Raw genomic sequence first — 19,043 nt, forward strand, 5'->3', positions numbered from 1 at the left:
CTCAGCCACTAGGCGTCCCCAAAGTCCACATAAGCAGGTCTCGCCCCCACCTTTCACAGGTCAGAATCCATTTCCTTCAGAAATGGAAGGAAACAAAATAACAATAAATGGTCTCACTTCTATTCGTATTTCCTCCTCCCCCACATCACCCCGGGGGAAACTAAGGCCTACGAAGGGAGGCGCTTGCCCAAGGGCCGCAGTACTCTAGCACCGTCTCGGGCCTGGCGTTTTACACGCCCCCTGCCCTCCCCCTCCCAGGGCATCGTGAAGGGCAAACACAGACTTTTAGCCTCTCTCTCCAGCTTAGGCCAGGGGAGGGACTGCGAATGAGAATGGCATCAGCAGAGGGCCCTGAGTGACTTGTGGGCTGAGGCCGGAGTTTCTAATTGAGGCCGACTGGAAAGGGTGGAAAGCGTGCAGCCCCGAGGTTGGGGCTGACAGTGTTGGTGGAAACGAGACTCCTCCTGAGGGAGTGGGTATCAGAGGTGCCCAGCTGCAATTGCTGGGCCAGTGATCCCCTTCCCTTTGTCCAGCCCCTTCCACCATCCGCTGCAGACTGGGTTGTCCAGAAGCAGACACGGAGACTGAGTTTGGGGTGCAAGATATTTATTAGGGATAAACACCTGTGAAAAGAAGAGGGAGGAGACAGAATTGGGTTCAGGAAGCCAAACTGCGCTGCTGACCAGGCAAAGCCTCAGCCACCCTGGAGGGGCCCTGGGGTGAGGACCTGGCGGGGTGGGGGGCAGGTACTCCCTGTGTCTGTCCCACCTTGCACTGAAGTGGCAGGCTTTTACACCTGTGCTCATTCAGACACCAGATGCAGGCTGCCCTGGGTGAAGTGGCTCTCTTCCACCTTTTCTTTCTTAAAGGTTTTGTTTTGATTTGTGGTCAATCTCGCTTCCAATCAGAGGCCAAGAGGAAGCGCTCACTGTAACTCCTGAGGCCCCAAGCCCCCTTTCTATAGGTGCCCAGCCCTCCCAAACCTGCTTTAGTCCTCTTTTAAAGCATCTATGGGTATCCCAGTCCCCAAATACCCTCTGTGAATGAGACTTGCACACTTGGCCTTGGTTCTTACTGGGGAAACAGGCTTTGTCCAACCTTAGGAATTCATTGAATCTGGTAGAGGAAGAATTAGGCGGACAGGTGTAGGGGGACAAAGTTTTGAAAAGCCTTCATCTCAGTTCCCAAAACACACTGGTAAGAATCTCATGGGCAGGAATCACTGTGGCTTCTGCTGCTGTTCTTCAGTCATTCAAAACATCTACACTGGGGGCCAGTTACGTGCTAGGCATGGGGACGAACCCCACTACTCCACACCCTGAACCGCCAGCCTAACACCATCTGCAGATTCAAACAGGGAGGGAGAGGCAAGCACCCCGAAGTAACACTTCACCAGGAGACGGAAACCAAAATTTGGGGCCCTGACCTTGGCTGCTTGAAGCCCCTTTACAAGTTGCTTCTGCACCTTGACCCTAAGTTTCCTCCTCTGGACAATGGAATAATACAATTTATGGAGGACCATGTTAAATGCTTCTCACCTCGAACTTCATTTTACCCTGTGAAGCAGGTATTATCATCATCCCTGCGTTACACATGTGGAAAGAAGAGTCAGGGTGAAGTTAACATGCTCAGGGTCACACAGGTGCTCAGTGGTGGTACCAGGCTCAACCCTGATTCTTAATCTTAAGGGCAGGGTCAAACTGGCCCCCTTGGGCTAGGTGTGCCTGCACATGTGTTTCACTTGGTCCACAAGGATTTAAAAATATTTCACTCAGCTTTCATTTTGAAATTGAGATGTTCACAGAAACATCCAGATTGCCATCTTCTCTTGAAAAATCTAGCCCCCTGGCCACAGTGGGCTGCATTCCCACAGGGTCACAACCGGCAGGAAGTGAGCAGTTGCTCCCTTTGAAGTGGGTCATGAAGCCAGTGTCCACCCAGACTCTCTCATTCATGTCACCTGCCTGGCCTCTGCAGGGATGAGTCTGCCATCCTTAATGAAGACCAGGAGTCCTGAGATAGAGGGAGCAGAGAGGCCTAGAGGGGCCAGGTGCCTCCTTGCCCTGGAACCCCCAGCTCTTCCTGCATGGTGCTAAGTCACATGGACTTGAATCTGCCAAACTGTTTGGGGAGGGTTGAGGAAAGGCAAAGACATGTAGAAGCACAGGGCGAGATGGGGCAAATACACTTTATTCAGTCCTGGCAGAAGTCCTGCTGTGGGTGCCAGTGCCCCCTCCCCTCAGCTATGAGACTAGTTCTCCAAGACCACAGACAGTGACATCTCTTCACTCACATGACGTTTTCTGGGATTTTTCATTGTCTTTTTTGTTGTTGTTTTTCTTAAAAAAAAAAAAAAAAAAAAAGAGAGAAAAAGAGAAAAAGAGAGAAAGAGAGCGCGCGCAAAAAGGCCCAGAGCCGGAGCACCAAGCTTAAAGGAGGCAGCTGGTGGCTTTGTCAGCGACGGGAACGCGTGGGGCAGAGACCTGCAGAGACCCTGGGCAGGGGTCCCGGAGGACTCTGGGACCGTTTGTTCCTGAGATTTGTGTGTGTGAATGAGAGTGTGTGCACACCCAGGAGGGTGAACACACGCCGGTGAGATACAGGTAGTGAGGGCAAATGGGGCGTGGGGAGGCCGGAGGGGCGGGGCTTGAGCGGGGAGCTGGAGTAAGAGGGGTAACAGCATCAGGGGCAGGGTTTCCGAGGGCACCCGAACTGGATGCAGCAGCGCTAGGCGCAAACGGCCCAAGACTACTCTGACCCTCCCTTCAGTCTCACTGGCCCAGTCGATGGTCTCTCTGAAGCCAGCTGCTGAAAAGTGGGGCTCTTCTTGCCACTTCATCTGCTATTACGCCTCAGTCTCAACCCCCTAGTACCAACGTGTCTCAGTTTCTCCCACTGAATACTGTAGGCAGAGGAACCTGGATGACAGGAAGGGGCGGTGGGCTTAGGAAGGAGCCCAGGCTGAGAGTGTGCCCTGAGGTGATAAGGGCACTTGGGGGGGGGGCGTGTGAAGCATAAGGACCCTGTCCCCAAACAAACTGTTACGTGTCTTGGTTCTGAGTTTTCTTTTTCTCTCCTGAAGGATTTCCAGAGAAAGACCCTGCCCCCAATTCCCAGGTGGGGGAAAGAAAGGTAGGCTTCTTGGAACCAAAACAAGCTGTAGAGGCAGTCATGCAGTCGGTGAGGGGTGGGTGCACGTGGGTTGGGCGACCCCGTAAGGGAAAAGGGGCTATGCCACTTGGGAGTTCCAAGCTCCACACCAACCCTTCCGGGCCGGCTAGTCTCTTTCTCCCCCTTCCGAGTGCTCCTCCCATTTAAGGCAGTGACGCCCCGTCGGGTTGAACGGAAGCCGTGGCTCCTGGATCAAAAGATTTCTCAGGATCGCTCTATATCCGCCCCCCTTCTTCCTGGATCTGACAGGGGCGTGAGGTTCGACTGGGACCAGCTCCCTCCTCCCAAGAAGCATTAAGCATGCGCGAGAAGGGGGCGGATCCCAGTGTTCCCGGGGAAAAGGAACGGGCCCCTCCCCCTCCCTGGGAGGGAGGGGCAAGGGAGGAGGGCGCGGGGCCGCCCAGCTGCAGCGCCCCCCCAAACAAGACAGGAGGCGGGCCAGGCTAAGGCGGAGGGAGTCCGGAGCAAGGGCAGGGGCGTGTCCTCCGGCCGTGAGGAAGGGCGTGTGCAAAATGGGGGAGGGGTACAGGTCTCTTGGAGAGGACGGGAGGTGTATCGGAGGGGGGGCTGGCTGCTGGTGGCTGTGCGGGAGGGGGTAAGATGGGGAGGGGCTTGGATGTCGGAGAAAGGGTGGGGGTTGGGCTGCCTTGGGGTGTGTCTGCGGGGGAAGGGCATGTCTGGATTTGAAGGGGGTTGGGCACGTCTAGGAGGGGGGAGGCTGTGCGGGAGATGGGGTGCCAGCCTCGGCCTCCGAGGGGCCCCAATACCTGATTCCTGTATGTAAACAGCTGGTTTAGGGGGCGTGCGCGCCCCGCTGACGGTGGGCTCAGTAGGTGAAAACCAGGTCGGCGATGCTAGACGGGCGCCAGTCCCCTGCGATCATCTCGGTAACCTCGGGGGTGCAGTAGTCCGGGAACTCGAAGTGCGACGTGCCCGAGGGGGGCGGCAGGTCTGGGTCGCGGTCCAGGGCGCTGCAGTCTAGGCCGGCAGGACCGGGGGGCAGTCTGGACAGAAAGCCCAGCGGTTCCTCCCCCGACGCCACCGTCTCCTCTTCGCCTTCCTCCGTCGCCGCCGCCTCCTCCTCCTCTTCCTCCGGCTCCTCGTCCTCCGACGGAGTCGGGGAGGCGGCGGTGACAGCCGCCCCCTCGCCCGACGGCCCCTGGGAACGCTCCGCTTGTCCCCGGGCGGCCCGCCCCGCCGGGACCATCCTCCACAGCTCCCGCCCAGGGGTCTCGACCAGGCGCACTTCCAGCAGCTCCTCGTCGTCGTCCTCGTCGTCGTCCTCGGGCGCCGCCGCGCCGCCCCCCAAAGGCCCTCCAGCCGCTCGGCGGCCCCCGCGGCTAGGCAGCTGCGACCCGGGCTTGAGCCGGCTGCCGCCGCCGCCGGGGGGGCGGGGCCGCGCCTTGGCGGGCGCCCCCTTGCTCTTTTTGCGCGGCCGGTACTTGTAGTCCGGGTAATCCGCCATGTGCTTGAGGCGCAGCCGCTCCGCCTCCCGCACGAACGGGATCTTCTCCGAGTCCTGCAGCAGCTGCCAGCGGCGGCCCAGGCGCTTGGAGATCTCGGCGTTGTGCATGTCGGGCCACTGGTCCATGATCTTCCGCCGTTCGTGCTGCGACCACACCATGAACGCGTTCATCGGTCTCTTAATGTGGCCGCTCGGGGTCTTGCACCAGCCGGGCTCACGCGCCCCCTCCTCGGCCGGCCCGGGCCCCGGGGGCGGCGGCCCGCCGTCCCGCTTGGCCCTCGCGCCCCTCTGCTGCACCATCGCGCCTGGGCCCGGGGCCGCTAGACGCCGCCGGGGGCCGTCCGCATCCTCAGCGGCTGGGGGTGGGGGAGGAGGCAGCAGCGACGGAGGGGCGGCCCCGCCCTGCAGCTCGGCCCGGCCCCCGCGAGCTGGGGAGCGAGAAGCTGGGCGCTCGGGCCCAACGGACGGCGGGGGGAGAAGGTCAGCGGCGCGGTCTCAGGCGGGTTCGGCGCGCCCCCGCCGCCTCCGGCAAGTTGCACCCCGCAGCACGCCACACATTGTTTTGCGGGGGCTGAGGAACTGCACTCCCAGGGCCCCCGCGGGCTCTCCTTGCAGCCTCCTGCTCGGCCGCGGCCCGCGCGCGCCTCTCTCCGCCCCGCCGCCTTCCAGTGTCTTTCTCCCCGCGCGGCCCCGCCGGCGCGCGCGCCACCCCTCCCCCTCTCCGTCTGCGGGCCGCTGCGGCGCGCGCGGGGCCGCCCCGTGTAAACACCGAGGTGCCCGCTTGGGCTGCGGCCGGGCCACGCCTCGCGCTCGGGCGCCGCGTCACCCGTTGCTGGGCAGAGAACCTGGTATTTGCATCTCCCAATCGCTGGCTGCCGAAGTGGGGCGGGGCTCGCGCTGCGGGGCTGGGCGGTCTTGTGGCTGGGATTGGGGGTGTCGGATGAAGTCGGTTTCTTTTCTTAGGCTGGGGACTAGCGGGAGAGTGGGGGGCGGGGGGTGGACGCCGAGCGTGCTTCCCTTCTGGCTCCAGAAAGCCTGTCCCCGCCCCGCGTTGCCTTTGAAATTTTAGCTTACTCAGTGACACCTGCCGCCAGGTAGGACCTCCGCTCCCTCCTCTTTCGGGGGCGTCTTTTTTAGCCGCCCCAGAACTGAAGGTGAGGAGACCTAGGCTCAGGAAAGCTCCTTAAGGGGACAAAAACCTCATCGTATCATTGATGTAGCCCCTGCCTAGTATCCAGCCATATAGGCGCTCAACAAATGTTTATGGGCCCAATGAACCGAATCCCTTTTATATTTTTCTTCTCTTTTGAGGCACCACGAGGGACCTGAGAAAGAAGGGCACATGACGCCCACTTTCCAGGTAGGAAACACCAAATATCTGCAGATTAGGGCTCGAATCCTAGGCTCGCGGTCCCAGCTCTCTTCCCTCAGCGCACGAAGGGGCCGGGGCACCTCGCCTAACCAGCCGAGGGTCCTGAGTAGGACGAACTCTCCGTTTTTCACACGTCTCAGGCGAGGTTCGAAGATGCGTGGGTGCCCCATTCCCAGGTCCCACGCCACCCCTAGACCAGCCTGGTGCCAGACTAAGGCGCGATGCCCCTCCCGGGTCTGGAGAAGCGTGCGCGGGCACGGGGGCGGAGCCAGGCCAAGGGGCGGGTCCGAGGCGCACGCTCGAGGCGCGTGGCGGGGAGGGGCTGCGCGCTCCCATCTCACCACGTGTGAGCCCGCTCGGGCATTGCTGGGCGTGTGCTGCCCCTTGGGGGAGGTCACCTTCACCGCGCAGTGGGCCCGGGCGATGGGTGGGGGCGCTGAAGCGTCCCTCCACGGAATCAGGAGCTGGGAGGGGTCGGGATGGGGGTCTCTATGGTAGCATTCTGCTGGGGCATAGTGGGCAGTATCCGGATTGGAAGGTGCGTGTCTCAGGCTGTACACCTCACCCACCCCTGGGCGGGCGGGTGCGGAGAGCCCAGCCGGAGGGTGTGGGGTGGGGGAGGGAGGACCTGCGTGCGGCTCCGCAGACGCTGGGGGCGGGGTGATTGCTCTGGGTGCCCGGGAGGGAAATTGGATCTTCGCCGGCGGGAGGGGGCGACTCTTAAAGGCACAGGGCACTCGGAAGGAGAAGGCTCCGCTCCCGACCAAATGGTTTCTCCGTTTACTTATTGGACGCTGAGATCTGGAGACCCCCGAGTTTGAATCTTAACAACGGTAGCTTGTACGGTTCATTGCTCAGTGGAGTCAGAATTTCTGTATTCATATTCCGGGTGCCTCTTTTTGCGTGTCCTTAAAATAGGAAAAAGCAGTTTCTTCCTCATATGGTTATTTTACAGATTAAATGGGATAATGGATGTAGACACATCCCTGACATCTAGTAAATGCACAACAAATATTAGTTATCAGAGACTCAGGGCACCACCAACCTAGAAACACCAACATAATAAGAAAAAAAGGCATCAAAGTAGTGATCCTGGGAAAAATAAAAGCTTTTAAAATTTTTTCTAACACTTTTACACTTTTCCTACTTAATATTTGTCTTATTTTAAATTACATAGGATGGGCACTGCCGTCTTTTCAGTGCTTAGGGCCTCTCAAAGGTCTTACTGTGGCCCTGTAGCTGCTGCCATTACTATATTAGAGTTTGAAGTACTGGCCTGGATATTCCTCAAACACAGAAGGCTTGGAACCACCTCAGGGCCTTTGTACATGCTGTCTCCTCAGCCTGGTAAACTCTTCACCCCCATCCCCACATGGCTGGTCCATCTCATTCTAGCCTCAGTTAACATGGACTCTCCAGAGACGCCTGCCCTGACCACTCTCTGCTGCCGCCCACCCACATTCCCCTGCATCTCAGGTACACAGAATTGTTGGTCTGTGACATTGTTATCATTGTCCGTGATTGGTTCAGTTCATGTTTGTATATATTTATTTATATATAATATAGTAAAAACCAGTGAAATCAGGGCTTCCCTGGTGGCACAGTGGTTGAGAGTCCGCCTGCCGATGCAGGGGACACGGGTTCGTGCCCCGGTCCGGAAAGATCCCACATGCCGCGGGAGCGGCTGGGCCCGTGAGCCATGGCCACTGAACCTGTGCGTCTGGAGCCTGTGCTCCGCAACGGGAGAGGCCGCAACAGTGAGAGGCCCGCATACTGCAAAAAGAAAAACAAAAAAACGAAAACAAACCAGTGAAATCAGCAACCCAACACAGGAACTGGAACATGGATAATAACCCACCTTTCCCTATGAACTTCTCTCCCATCCCATCCCCTGCTTTCCCTCACCTGATGTAATGTCTATCCTGAGTCTTCCTTTACACTTATAAAAAGCTTAGCAGCTTTATTGAAATACCAGAGTATTCATTCATTTAAAGTATACAATTCAATGACATATTAAGGGAGCTGTGCAACCATCACCACAATCAATTTTAGAATATTTTCATTGGGACTTCCCTGGTGGTCCAGTAATTAATACTCTGTGGTCCCAATGCAGGAAGCCTGGGTTTGATCCCTGGTCAGGGAACTAGATCCTGCATGCAGCAACAAAGATCCCGCAGCTAAGACCCAGTGCAGCCAAATGAATAAATAAACATTAAAAAAAAAAAAACCAACAAAATATATTCCCTTGCCTCTAGCTTTAAAAAAAGGGTATCATGCTGTATGTAATACTCTGGTATTTACTTTCTCACTCAATATTATAGTGGCAAGATTCATCGAAATTGCACCCGTGTGGGGTTCATTCATTTTCCACTGCAGGAATGTACCACAATTTTTCTATCTAGTGTCCTGTCCCTGGACATTTGTATCATCGCCAGGTTTTTGCTCTTATGAGCAGTGTTCCTGTTAACAATCCTAAATGTGTTCCTGGTGCTCAAGTGCAAGAAGGTCTCCCAGGTATTTTATGGGAAGTGTGGTAGCTGCATCTGAGGATATGTGGGTGCTAACTTTTATAAGGTGATTCGAAACTTCCAAGTTGTACCAATTTACTTTTCCACAAGCAACATAGAAGAGATCCTCTTCGTCTATATCCTGTCCAAAGTTTGGTATTGTTAGATATCTTAATTTTTGCTTGCATTCTTCTAACTCATCACCCTTTCTATTTGTTTCATAGCACTCATCACATTCCGGAATTATTTTATTTGTTCACTTGTTTTTTGCCCACCTCCCCTCCACTGGAATGCCAGCTCAAAGAGGGCAGAGATTTTTGTCTGGTTTTTTTCCTGCTCTGTCCCTAGGAGAGTGCCTGGCACACAGTGGGTGCTCAATAATTATTTATTAAATTAAAGTCAGTGCTCTATCATAAGTGTGCTCAAATTCCTCCGGGAGCCCAGAGAAGGAAGTGAAATTTTGGAGCCCAAAACCCAAAACTCCAGTCTGCCACTGGGATGTGATATTTATCAGTGCACACAGGCTATCCTGAGTCCTTTCAGATGGGTGCCCCAGAGTCTAAACCTTGCAGGCCACAGGAGTTCAAGGCTGGGCTGACCACTGAGCTGTTCAATCCAGACTGTGGTAGATAGATGGTAAGGTTCTTGGAGAGATGCTGACCACTGCTGCCCCACTGGTCCAGGCCACCATCATCTCTTATCTGGGTACCTGCCCAGCCTCCTTTCTGGTCCCTGTACCCACCATATCTCCTTCCATTCCATTCTCCTCCCTGAAGCCAGAGTGATGGTGTCTTTCAGTCAAAAATCTGATCGTGCGTCTTCCCTTGTTAAAACCCACCAGTGGTTTCTCCATTACTCTCAAGATAAACACCAGACTTTCACCTGACCCACTAGGCCAATCTTGGTCTGACCCCTGCTCACCTATCTGACCTCCTCTCCCAATTTCTCGGTCTTGATCCACTCTCTAGTCACAAAAGTCTCATTTCAGTTTGTGGAACAAGCCAAACCTCCCCACACAGGGTGTTGTGAAGTCCATTCCCTCACCCTTTCCAGCACTCCTGCCTCTGTCTGCCTCCTTAGAGCTCTCCTAACCCCATGTTCCTTTTCTTCAGTGCACAGTGACCTGCCTAGCTCATTTGACACTCAGAACAGATGGCTCCCTTAAATGACATTATTTTCAGCAGCAGTCATGAAATACAATGAATAATACTAATGATAATGGCCAGAAAAGAAATGCAGATGGTGACAATACTCTTTTATTGAACTTTGTATACATAATCATGTCGGTAAAAATAAATATTACAGTACAAAAAAGGAAAAGAGCATTTGATCCATACTCTTCAATTATATTACTATATTTCTTTGAAAAATAAAAGAAAAAAACACACCCACACAGTGGTCTGTTGCAATAATAATTCCATTCCATTCCATTAATTACATTACAGTTTAAAAACAAATAAGAAATCACTTTAAATATAAGAATCAATTTTAATATTAAATATATGATTCAGGGGCTTCCCTGGTGGCGCAGTGGTTAAGAATCCGCCTGCCAGTGCAGGGAACGTGGGTTCGAGCCCTGGTCCAGGAAGATTCCATATGCCGCGGAGCAACTAAGCCCATGCGCCACAACTACTGAGCCTGCGCTCTAGAACCCGCGAGCCACAACTACTGAAGCCGGTGTGCCACAACTACTGAAGCCTGCGCGCCTAGAGCCCGTGCTCCACAACAAGAGAAGCCACCGCAATGAGAAGCCCGCTCACCGCAACGAATAGTAGCCCCCGCCACCCCCAGCTCGTGGCAACTAGAGAAAGACGGGGCACAGCAACAGAAGACCCAACGCAGCCAATAAATAAATTAATTAATTAAATTAAATTAATCTATAAAAAATATATATATATTTCAAATTCGGTAAAACACAATTTTACTAAATAATAATAATATTATATATAATACTATTTTAGTAAATAATAAAATTTGCAGTTACCACGCTTGGCCGTTCACTCTTTGTTTCACTGTGTTAAATTTTAAATACAACAGCTTCAAGTGGTCACATAGAATGACAGAATTGAAACAACTCAAGTTCTGGTTCTTCAGCTTCCTAATCACTGTGCTATCATTGTTTATTTTGAATCTATTGTTTAAACACAGCCATATGTTGTACCAAAGGGGCTGGAGACACAAGTACTCAGGAAGCGAGCTTGAACAATTCTGGACTGTTACGAACTTATTCTCAAAACTAACGCGTGTAGCTGTGTCTGGCTTGGTGTGTGTTAGGGGCTGAATGTATAGCTGGGAGTGCTCTGAATTATCTTCCTTGTAGGCGATTATGTTTATTAGTGTACAAGTGATTAAAATATGCTGATTCGAAGCTTACAAATATATCATTAGGACTCAAGGTAGACCAACAACTTGATTTTCAGAGAGGAGTGTCTTACACTGACATGGTTTAGAATGGCGGGCACATGGTAATAATAAAATGCAGAGAGATGTTCAATCAGTTTTATTGTTCTCAAATTCTCCGCAGACAATACACCCTTTCATTGCCTGCAGAGCCCCACTTGGTACACCACAGCAGAGCTGAAGCTCCATGGGATCAAAGGACCCACCTAATTTCCACTCTCCCCAGCACTTAGCAGATCTTGGCACAACACAGACTCTCAATACCTGTTCAGTGAAGGGAGGAAGGAGCCAAATCGGGTGTGGGCGTGGCTGTCACAGACACCATCATGCAACTCCACCCACCCCAACTGTGTCTAGCTCTAAAACATCAGTCTTTGAACCAGCACGGTCCTCAAAGACATTCATAATAAAGAGGGAGAGCAATAAGAACAAGGTAATTCATTTCTTGATTCATCTAAATGTCTTCTTTGAAAAATTCAAAGATTATGATCGTGTGTGTGTGTGTGTGTGTGTGTGTGTGTGTGTGTGTACATTACAGGGCTCTTTTACTGAATAATGGTATAGAACTGCACATGGAGCTCGTGAGCACTTAAGTATGGCTACTGCAAATTGAAATGTGCTACTGTGCAAAATTCTCACTGGTTTTCAAATACTTAGCAAAAAAAATTAAAATATCGCATTAATAGTTTTGAGATTGTAACGTTTTGGACATATTGGGTTAAATAAAATATGTTAAAATTAGTTTCACCTGTTTCTCTTATTTAATTTTTTTTTTTTTTTTTACTTTGCTTGCATTATATTTCTAAGAGGCAGTACTAATAGAGAAGATGGAGGTTTTCCTCATCCTTACTTGGCAAAATAAAAAGTTGGCAATTTTTGTCCATCTCCAAATTTTCAAATGAATAGTTTTTTTCAGGGGTGAGAGGAGTTTTTTAAACTTCTCTGTGAAATCCGAAAGTCTTAAAGATCCTGACGGAATTCTGGGTTGCCAGTCCATAAGATGTAGCTTGAAACTCAGGGAAGCACAGGGCAGCAAGGAGAGGCCAGAACTGGAGGCATGTTCATGGGGAGAAGAGGACAGCATCAGGGGCATTTTAGCAGCACCAGCAGGGCTGATGGGATTGGGGAATAATCAGATTGGGGGAAGGAAGGGGACGGTGACTAGATGGAGGAGCTGATTTTATCCGGACAGTGGGTTCCATCTGGTGTCTCACATCACACCCCATCGGTACATCTCCACATTTCCTAGAGTACAATTCCCACAACCTGACTCTGAAATTCATTAGACTTTTCCTTTGGAGGTGACCCTATTCTTTATCATGAAAGGGGACACTATTAATAATTATGCTGGAACAACAGAAATAAACTGGGACTGCCTGGGGAAACTGGGAAATAAGTCATTCCCACCTTATTGGCTAAATATAGAGGACTCCCATAGGTGACTCAGAAGTCAAGCATGGAAATACTGGGGCTTTAAACAATCAAAGCACCCAGGATTTGAAGTCAAACTTTGTTCAATGTCATGAGTTTTTAGGGAGTTACTTCAACTGATTTGCCTCAGTTTTCTCATCTGCAAAATGGGGAGCATATTTCAGGACATGGAGCATGGTAAAGAGTCAATGAGTTGTGGGACTTCCCTGGCAGTCCACTGGCTAAGACTCCGCGCTTGCACTGCAGGGAGTGCTGGTTCGATCCCTGGTGGGGGAACAGAGATCCCACATGCTGCGTGGCACCGCCCAAAAAAATAAATTAAAAAAAAAAAGTCAATGACTTGTAACAAGAGCAACAACAAAAGTACTCTATTGTGTGTATTCTCTTTAAAAGAAAATGTACAAAAAGGCAAAACTATAGAGACAACAAAAAGATCTAATGGTTGTCAGGGTTTGGGGTGGGGAGAGGGTTGAATAGGTGAAGCACAGGGGACTTTTCAGGACAGTGAAACTCTTCTGTATATTATAATGGTGGAAACAAGACCTTATGCATTTGTCAAAACCCATAGAACTATACATTAGAAAGAGCAAATCTTAATGCATGAAAAATTAAAAAATCATTTATGACTGGGGAGGATCCCAAAATGGAATGCAGAATGTGACAAAACAAACTGTATTACAAATGTATGAAACAGCCTCATTAAAGGGGGTGGGGGAAAGGAGCTTGACTTAAGCAACTTTAGAAATGAGCGGGGTCTGTAAAACTAAAAGCAAAAGAAAGTGTACATAAAGTTGATAACGTTTCCCACAGAGGTATGGGTTAACAATGCTGATGCTGCTATACATTTTTACTGGTGAATGGTGGGAGCAGGTTTCTCATTGTTGGAGTGGGAATTTACAGATGAGCAAGGGGAGGAGGCTAGAGTGATTCATGTGGTAATGGATTAGAGCTGGAAATATAAATAGGACCTTACCTTTAGCTTAATATAGATGCAGATGGTTACATACAGAAATATTCTTAGGTATGTTTATGTACACAGGTTAGCATATGCACATATATTTCTTTGTTCTGTTAGTTGAAATAGGAGGAATCTGGACTTTTGAGAAACAGCTAATTCTAGGACTGGGGCAGGGGATATACAAGATGAGTCTGGGGCAACATATAGTGCCAGAAGGTAAGGAAGTGCTCAAGAAAAACAAAAGACACACAAAGATGGGAATATGTCAAAGGGACCCAGGAGCCGACTAAAAGAGCTGCCTGCCAAAGGCCAAATCTGGACCAATTTGAGCAACAAAATTAAGCAGTACTGGATTATAACTGAAAGTATGAAATAAGTATCTATGAGTCCATTGATGTAAATAAATGACTAAATAAATAGAGGAAAAGAAACACATCTTCAGTGCAGAAAAACTCCAAATAACTTACACAGATACTCCACCCTCAAGGGGGTAGAACAGTACTCCCCACTCCTTAAGTGTGGGCTAAGCATAGTTACTTCCTTCCAAAGAGGAGAACACGAAAAGGGGTAAAAGGAGAGCAACTTTACAGAGGAGAAACCTGACAGGTACTACCTCAGCCAGGTGATCAAGGTCAACACCAACAGTGATCAGTCCTGTTGATGTCTGAGAAACTGCCACAGCCAAGAAGAATCTAGGAGACACGAGATAAATGCAATGTGGCATCCTGGATGGAATCCCGGGATAGAAAAAGGACATTAAGTAAACACTAAGGAAATCTGAATAAACTATTAATGGTAACGAATGCACCATATTAATGTAAGATGTTGATAATAGAGGAAACAGGATGGGTGGGGGATATAGGAACTCTGTATTATCTTTGCAATTTTTCTGTAAATCTAAAACTGTTCTAAAATATAAAGTTCATTTTTAAAAAGATGGCAGGGTTTTAAAAACACATTTAGTTTATTTAGACTTTAGAGTGTTAAAGCAATTACATAGTCTGCCTTAAAAATGGAACTTCTTCAATGGATTAAGAAAAATATTCATTTATCCTACAGTTTTAATATGTTTTGTCCAATAAAAGTCAGCTACCAATTGCTTAGGTCAATGTCTCAATGACTCAGCGTCTTTCATTTGTATGCATTTGAAATACAAACAAGGAAAGATGACTAGCTTCTTGATCATTTAAAATTAAATGAAAATACCTATATTGAAAGAAATCCACGTAGAGCAGATATCAACCCCATTGCCTAAATTTTCATTGCCTAAAATTTTTTTAGCAGAGAACGACATATATTGTTGTCTAATTGGAACAGTTTTGCTCTCTTAAATAAAATACCAGCCAAAGATTATTCAGGCTGCAACTGACAGAGGCTTTACTGCTAGTTCCTTCTAATTTGGAGAATTCTTTTTTTGAAAAATCGAGTCTTGTTGCTTCATTGAAGCTGGAGGGAGAGCAGGACCGAAGCTCACTGGCGGTGTCACTGAGCGGAAGGCAGGACTCTAAGCTTAGGGACCTGCCCATTGGTGGGCTGCCGGGCAGCTGTGGGGCGGGGACGCCTGGGATGGAGCTCATAGCCCATTGGCTGCGTCGCTGGAGGATGGTGTAAAGGACCGCCAAGGCCTGTGCTGCCGGTTTCCACGGCAACGGAGGCTTGAAAGAGCCACTCAGATTTCGGCGTTCGTTCCCAACTCCCCCCTTCCGGAGGGGGGATGGGCGGCCTGGATTTGAGGGCTGGTGGAGGAGGCGTGGGGGCTGGGAGTTAAGGGGACAGGGCTTTCCTCGACCAAACCAACCTAGCAAAGCAGCATCTGAACTGGGTTCGAGAAACCTGGCCTGCGTGCTCACTGGAAAAAAATCAGACAGAAAGGCGTTAAAGACGAGAGAAAAATGACATATAATTCCATCCTCCCTTGACCTCTCCATTGGTAACATTTTGCATGTGAACTAACACAAAGCCTAGCACAGAGTAGGAACGAGATACTTAGTGGGAGGGAGGAAGGGAGGAAGAAAGAGGAGAGAAGGAGGGAGGATCCCTGATGTGGGCAACGTGGCGTGAGACAAGTGCCCGCCCTTTGAGGCCGAAAGTCCGCAGACAGACCTGACGGGGTATGACAGCCTTCAGTATGGGGGCTTGAAGGAGAGAGGTCTCGCCGGCGCACTGGAAGGACGGAGGAGGCGGCAAACAGGATCGGGACGAGGCATTTGGGAGACCTATCTCTGTAGTAAGACCGGGTTCACATTCCCAATGGCCCCAGATGACAGTGCTTCAACTCTCCAGATACCAGTGTCCTTGTATTTGGGGAATGATAAACAGTACCCACCTCGTTGTGTTGGTGTCAGAACTGAGTTGAGATAATGCATGTCAACCTCTTAATACGATGCCTGAAACACAGTAAACTGCAGTCACCAGCAGCTATTACCTTAATTGTTAAGACAGAGTAGGATTTGACTAGGTGGAGAGAATAGGGGGTTATCCTTATGTGGGTGAGAAGGGAGGAGCAGTGTGGAAATCTTACAAAAGAGACCAGTTCGGATGTCATATAGAAAATCATGGGAGATGATAGCCAGAGGACAAAAAGGAAAAACTAACGATGAGAGCTACCGTTTACTGAGGGTCTGGCACTCTGCCAAGCCCTTTACATGAATTTTTATTTCATTTTCTCATCAGCCCTGATAAGGCAGTTACCATTAAACACATTTTTCTGGTAAGGAAACAGTCCCAGAGAGCTTACATTTCTTGTCTGAGCTAAGAAATGGTACAACCAAACAGGGGCATTTGCAGTGCCCAGGACAAGAGTTCAGCTGGAGGCCCATATACCACACGTCTCTGTAGTTAGAAGTGATACATCCATCATCAGTCTAAGGTGTTAAATGAAATATATTATCTTCTCCTCCTTGATGGATCTACTTTCACAACAACCTGGAAAAGCCAGGTTCGAATTAGAATTCCAGGACCCTTGGAGGTCTGTGCCAGGGTGTGTTGGCCCAGCGAGGGCTGCCCCCTGGATCCTGCATCCAACCCCAGTCCAGCTACCTCCTATCCCATCAGTGAGGGACCCAGCACGTATGAGTGGACACCCCAACCGCCACATCCAGCTGTCTCTTGCAATACAGACCTAAGCCTCAGGTCTGTAAGGGGTGCATCAGGCAGTGCAACCTGCCCTCAGCTGAGATGAACCCAGGGTTGAGGCCACGAAGGTTCTAATTGAGCTTAGAGGTATTTTGGAAGGGAATTCTGGGGTTTCAGAGAATGGTCTGGAAAGGGAGGGCACAGACTCTGGGTGGGCAGTTCCTCTTGTGCCTACAGATTCCCACCCCACCCCCTGAGGAGGGGCAGGGCTCAGGGCCAGAGCTACTCTTGCCAGGGATAAGGGAGTGTTTTGTTGAAGCTAGGCATTCACAATCCACTGCGCCTCACAGTGTGGGGGACATGCAGGCTAAGTCTCAGTGATATGCCCTCAGAGGAATAGGGGAGGATGGGCCTGATCTCCAGGCTGAAGGAAACCCTTAACAAAAGTGAGAAGACTGAAGGAGTGAATTCGATTTTTTTTTAAAAAAATTATTATTATTTTTTAATTGAAGTATTGTTGATTTACCGTGATTCAGGTGTATAGCAAGGTGATTCAGTTATGTATATAACTTTTTCAGATTCTTTTCCATTGTAGGTTATTACAAGTTATTGAATATAGTTCCCAGTACTATACAGTAGGTCCTTGTTGTCTATCTATTTTATATATAGTAGTGTGTATCTGTTAATCCCAAAATTTGAATTTGCTTTTTGAAGATGAATGAATAAGCCCTTATTCAGTAGAGAGTCAGTGTGCTAAAGGATACTTTGAGTGTCATTTACAAAGGACAAGGAGGATACACACTACTGTATATAAAATAGATAAACAGGGCTTCCCTGGTGGCGCAGCGGTTGAGAGTCCGCCTGCCGATGCAGGGGACACGCGTTCGTGCCCCGGTCCGGGAGGCTCCCACATGCCGCGGAGCAGCTGGGCCCGTGAGCCATGGCCGCTGAGCCTGCGCGTCCGGAGCCTGTGCTCCGCAACGGGAGAGGCCACAACAGTGAGAGGCCCGCGTGCCGCAAAAAAAAAAAAAAAAAAAAAAAGATAAACAACAAGGACCTACCATACAGGGAACTACATTCAATATCTTATAATAACCTATAATGGAAAAGAATCTGAAAATATATATATATGTAAAACTGAATCACTTTGCTGTATAACTGAAACTAACACAACATTGTAAATCAGCTATACTTCAATTTAAAAAAAGGAATAAAAAAAGGATAAGGAGGTACATATCCTGATCTGTAACCACAGCCAAGTAATTTCTAGATCATTCGTGCAATAAATATTTATTGGACTTTTACTATGTGCCAGGCACAGTGCGAAATGTTGGAACTATCACCAAGAGCTAAAAAAGTCCTGGTCTCTGCCCTCTGGGAGTTCAAAATCGAGAGACAGAGGCAGATATTAATTAAACCGTGGCATAAATAAACATATCATTGTACCTGCAGTGACCACGAAAAGGAGGGGAGTGTAAGAGGGTTTTGTCTAGAAGGTTAGGGAAGGCTGCCGTTAGGAAGTGGCATTAGAGTTGAGCGCCAGGGAACGTAAGGGTTAACCACGGGCCTGGGAGGGTGAATTCCTGGAATGAGTAGCAGAAGCCCAGCCAGGGTGAGGGGGTGAGGCCCAGAGGAGGCTGGGCGACCAGGCAGGGACTGGTGGGCCCCAGGGAGGACACAAAGTCTTTGAAGGTCTTTTAAGCTGGGGCTTAATGTGATCAAATTTTGTTTTGGGGACGATTTTCCTGGGTGGAAGGAGACCAAGCTTGGAAGCAGGGAGACCAGTGAGTTGGCTTGGCCACTCTAGAGTTTTAAACTTTCCCAATCAAAATGTCTTATTTTTAAAGGTAGAGGAAATGGACTCCCGTTTCTACAGAGTCTACAGGAATTTCTTTGAAGTCTTGTGTTGTGTTTTGCATTTTTTTCTTTAATTTTTTTTTTTTTTTTGCCAGAGATAGTACATGAAATAGTTAGAAACAAAACCAAAGAAACCCCCCAGGGATATACCATGGAAAATACATTTTCCTTCCAGCCCCAATCCCAAATATCCAGTTCTTCTCAGAAGCAAGTTATCAATTTCACTAATATCCTTCCAGATGATTCTATACATAAACAAGCATATGTATATATTTATTCCATCATTTAAAAATGTAATATATATATCAATTGTCACATGGTACACTTTAAATATCTTACAATTTTATTTGTCAATTACACCTCAACAAAGCTGAAAAAAGTAAAATTAAAATGTAAACAGTAGCATACCATACCTTGCTTTGTTCACTTTAAAATGTGTCTTAGATGGTTTTAAATAGCCGTTCTTTTTAACAGCTGCATAGTGTGACACCATTTGAATGTGCCATAGCCTAACTACTATTGATACATAACTGATAGACAATCAGGTTGTTTCCAGTCCTTGGTACCTTAAGTAATGCATCAGTGAACATACATAACATGTGACATATAACATCTTTGTGCACCTGTCCAAGTTTAGCTATAGATTCATTTCCTATGACTGCTGTGTTAAAGATTATGTAAATTTAAAATTTTGATAGTGCCAAACAAACTGCTTTCCAAAGATGTTGGTCCATGTTTTATTTTAAAACTCTGCAGTTTGCATTCTCCTCCATAATATATCTGTTTATTTTCATGAAACATGTCCTC

The 19,043-nt window shown here is 49.1% G+C and overlaps 1 protein-coding gene across 1 annotated transcript; it reads right to left on the minus strand.

Moving 5' to 3' along the window:
• Positions 1-2,345: 2,345 nt before the first annotated feature.
• SOX12 (SRY-box transcription factor 12) lies at positions 2,346-4,936 on the minus strand (the record flags this gene model as incomplete). Its single annotated transcript, XM_082670038.1, has 1 exon — positions 2,346-4,936. One exon carries the CDS (start codon positions 4,934-4,936, stop codon positions 3,998-4,000), a length of 939 nt encoding a protein of 312 aa, XP_082526164.1. The 3' UTR covers positions 2,346-3,997.
• Between the last annotated feature and the right edge of the window lie 14,107 nt (positions 4,937-19,043).

Source organism: Grampus griseus (assembly GCF_964374135.1).
Source record: "Grampus griseus genome assembly, chromosome: 14".
NCBI lineage: Eukaryota > Metazoa > Chordata > Mammalia > Artiodactyla > Delphinidae > Grampus > Grampus griseus.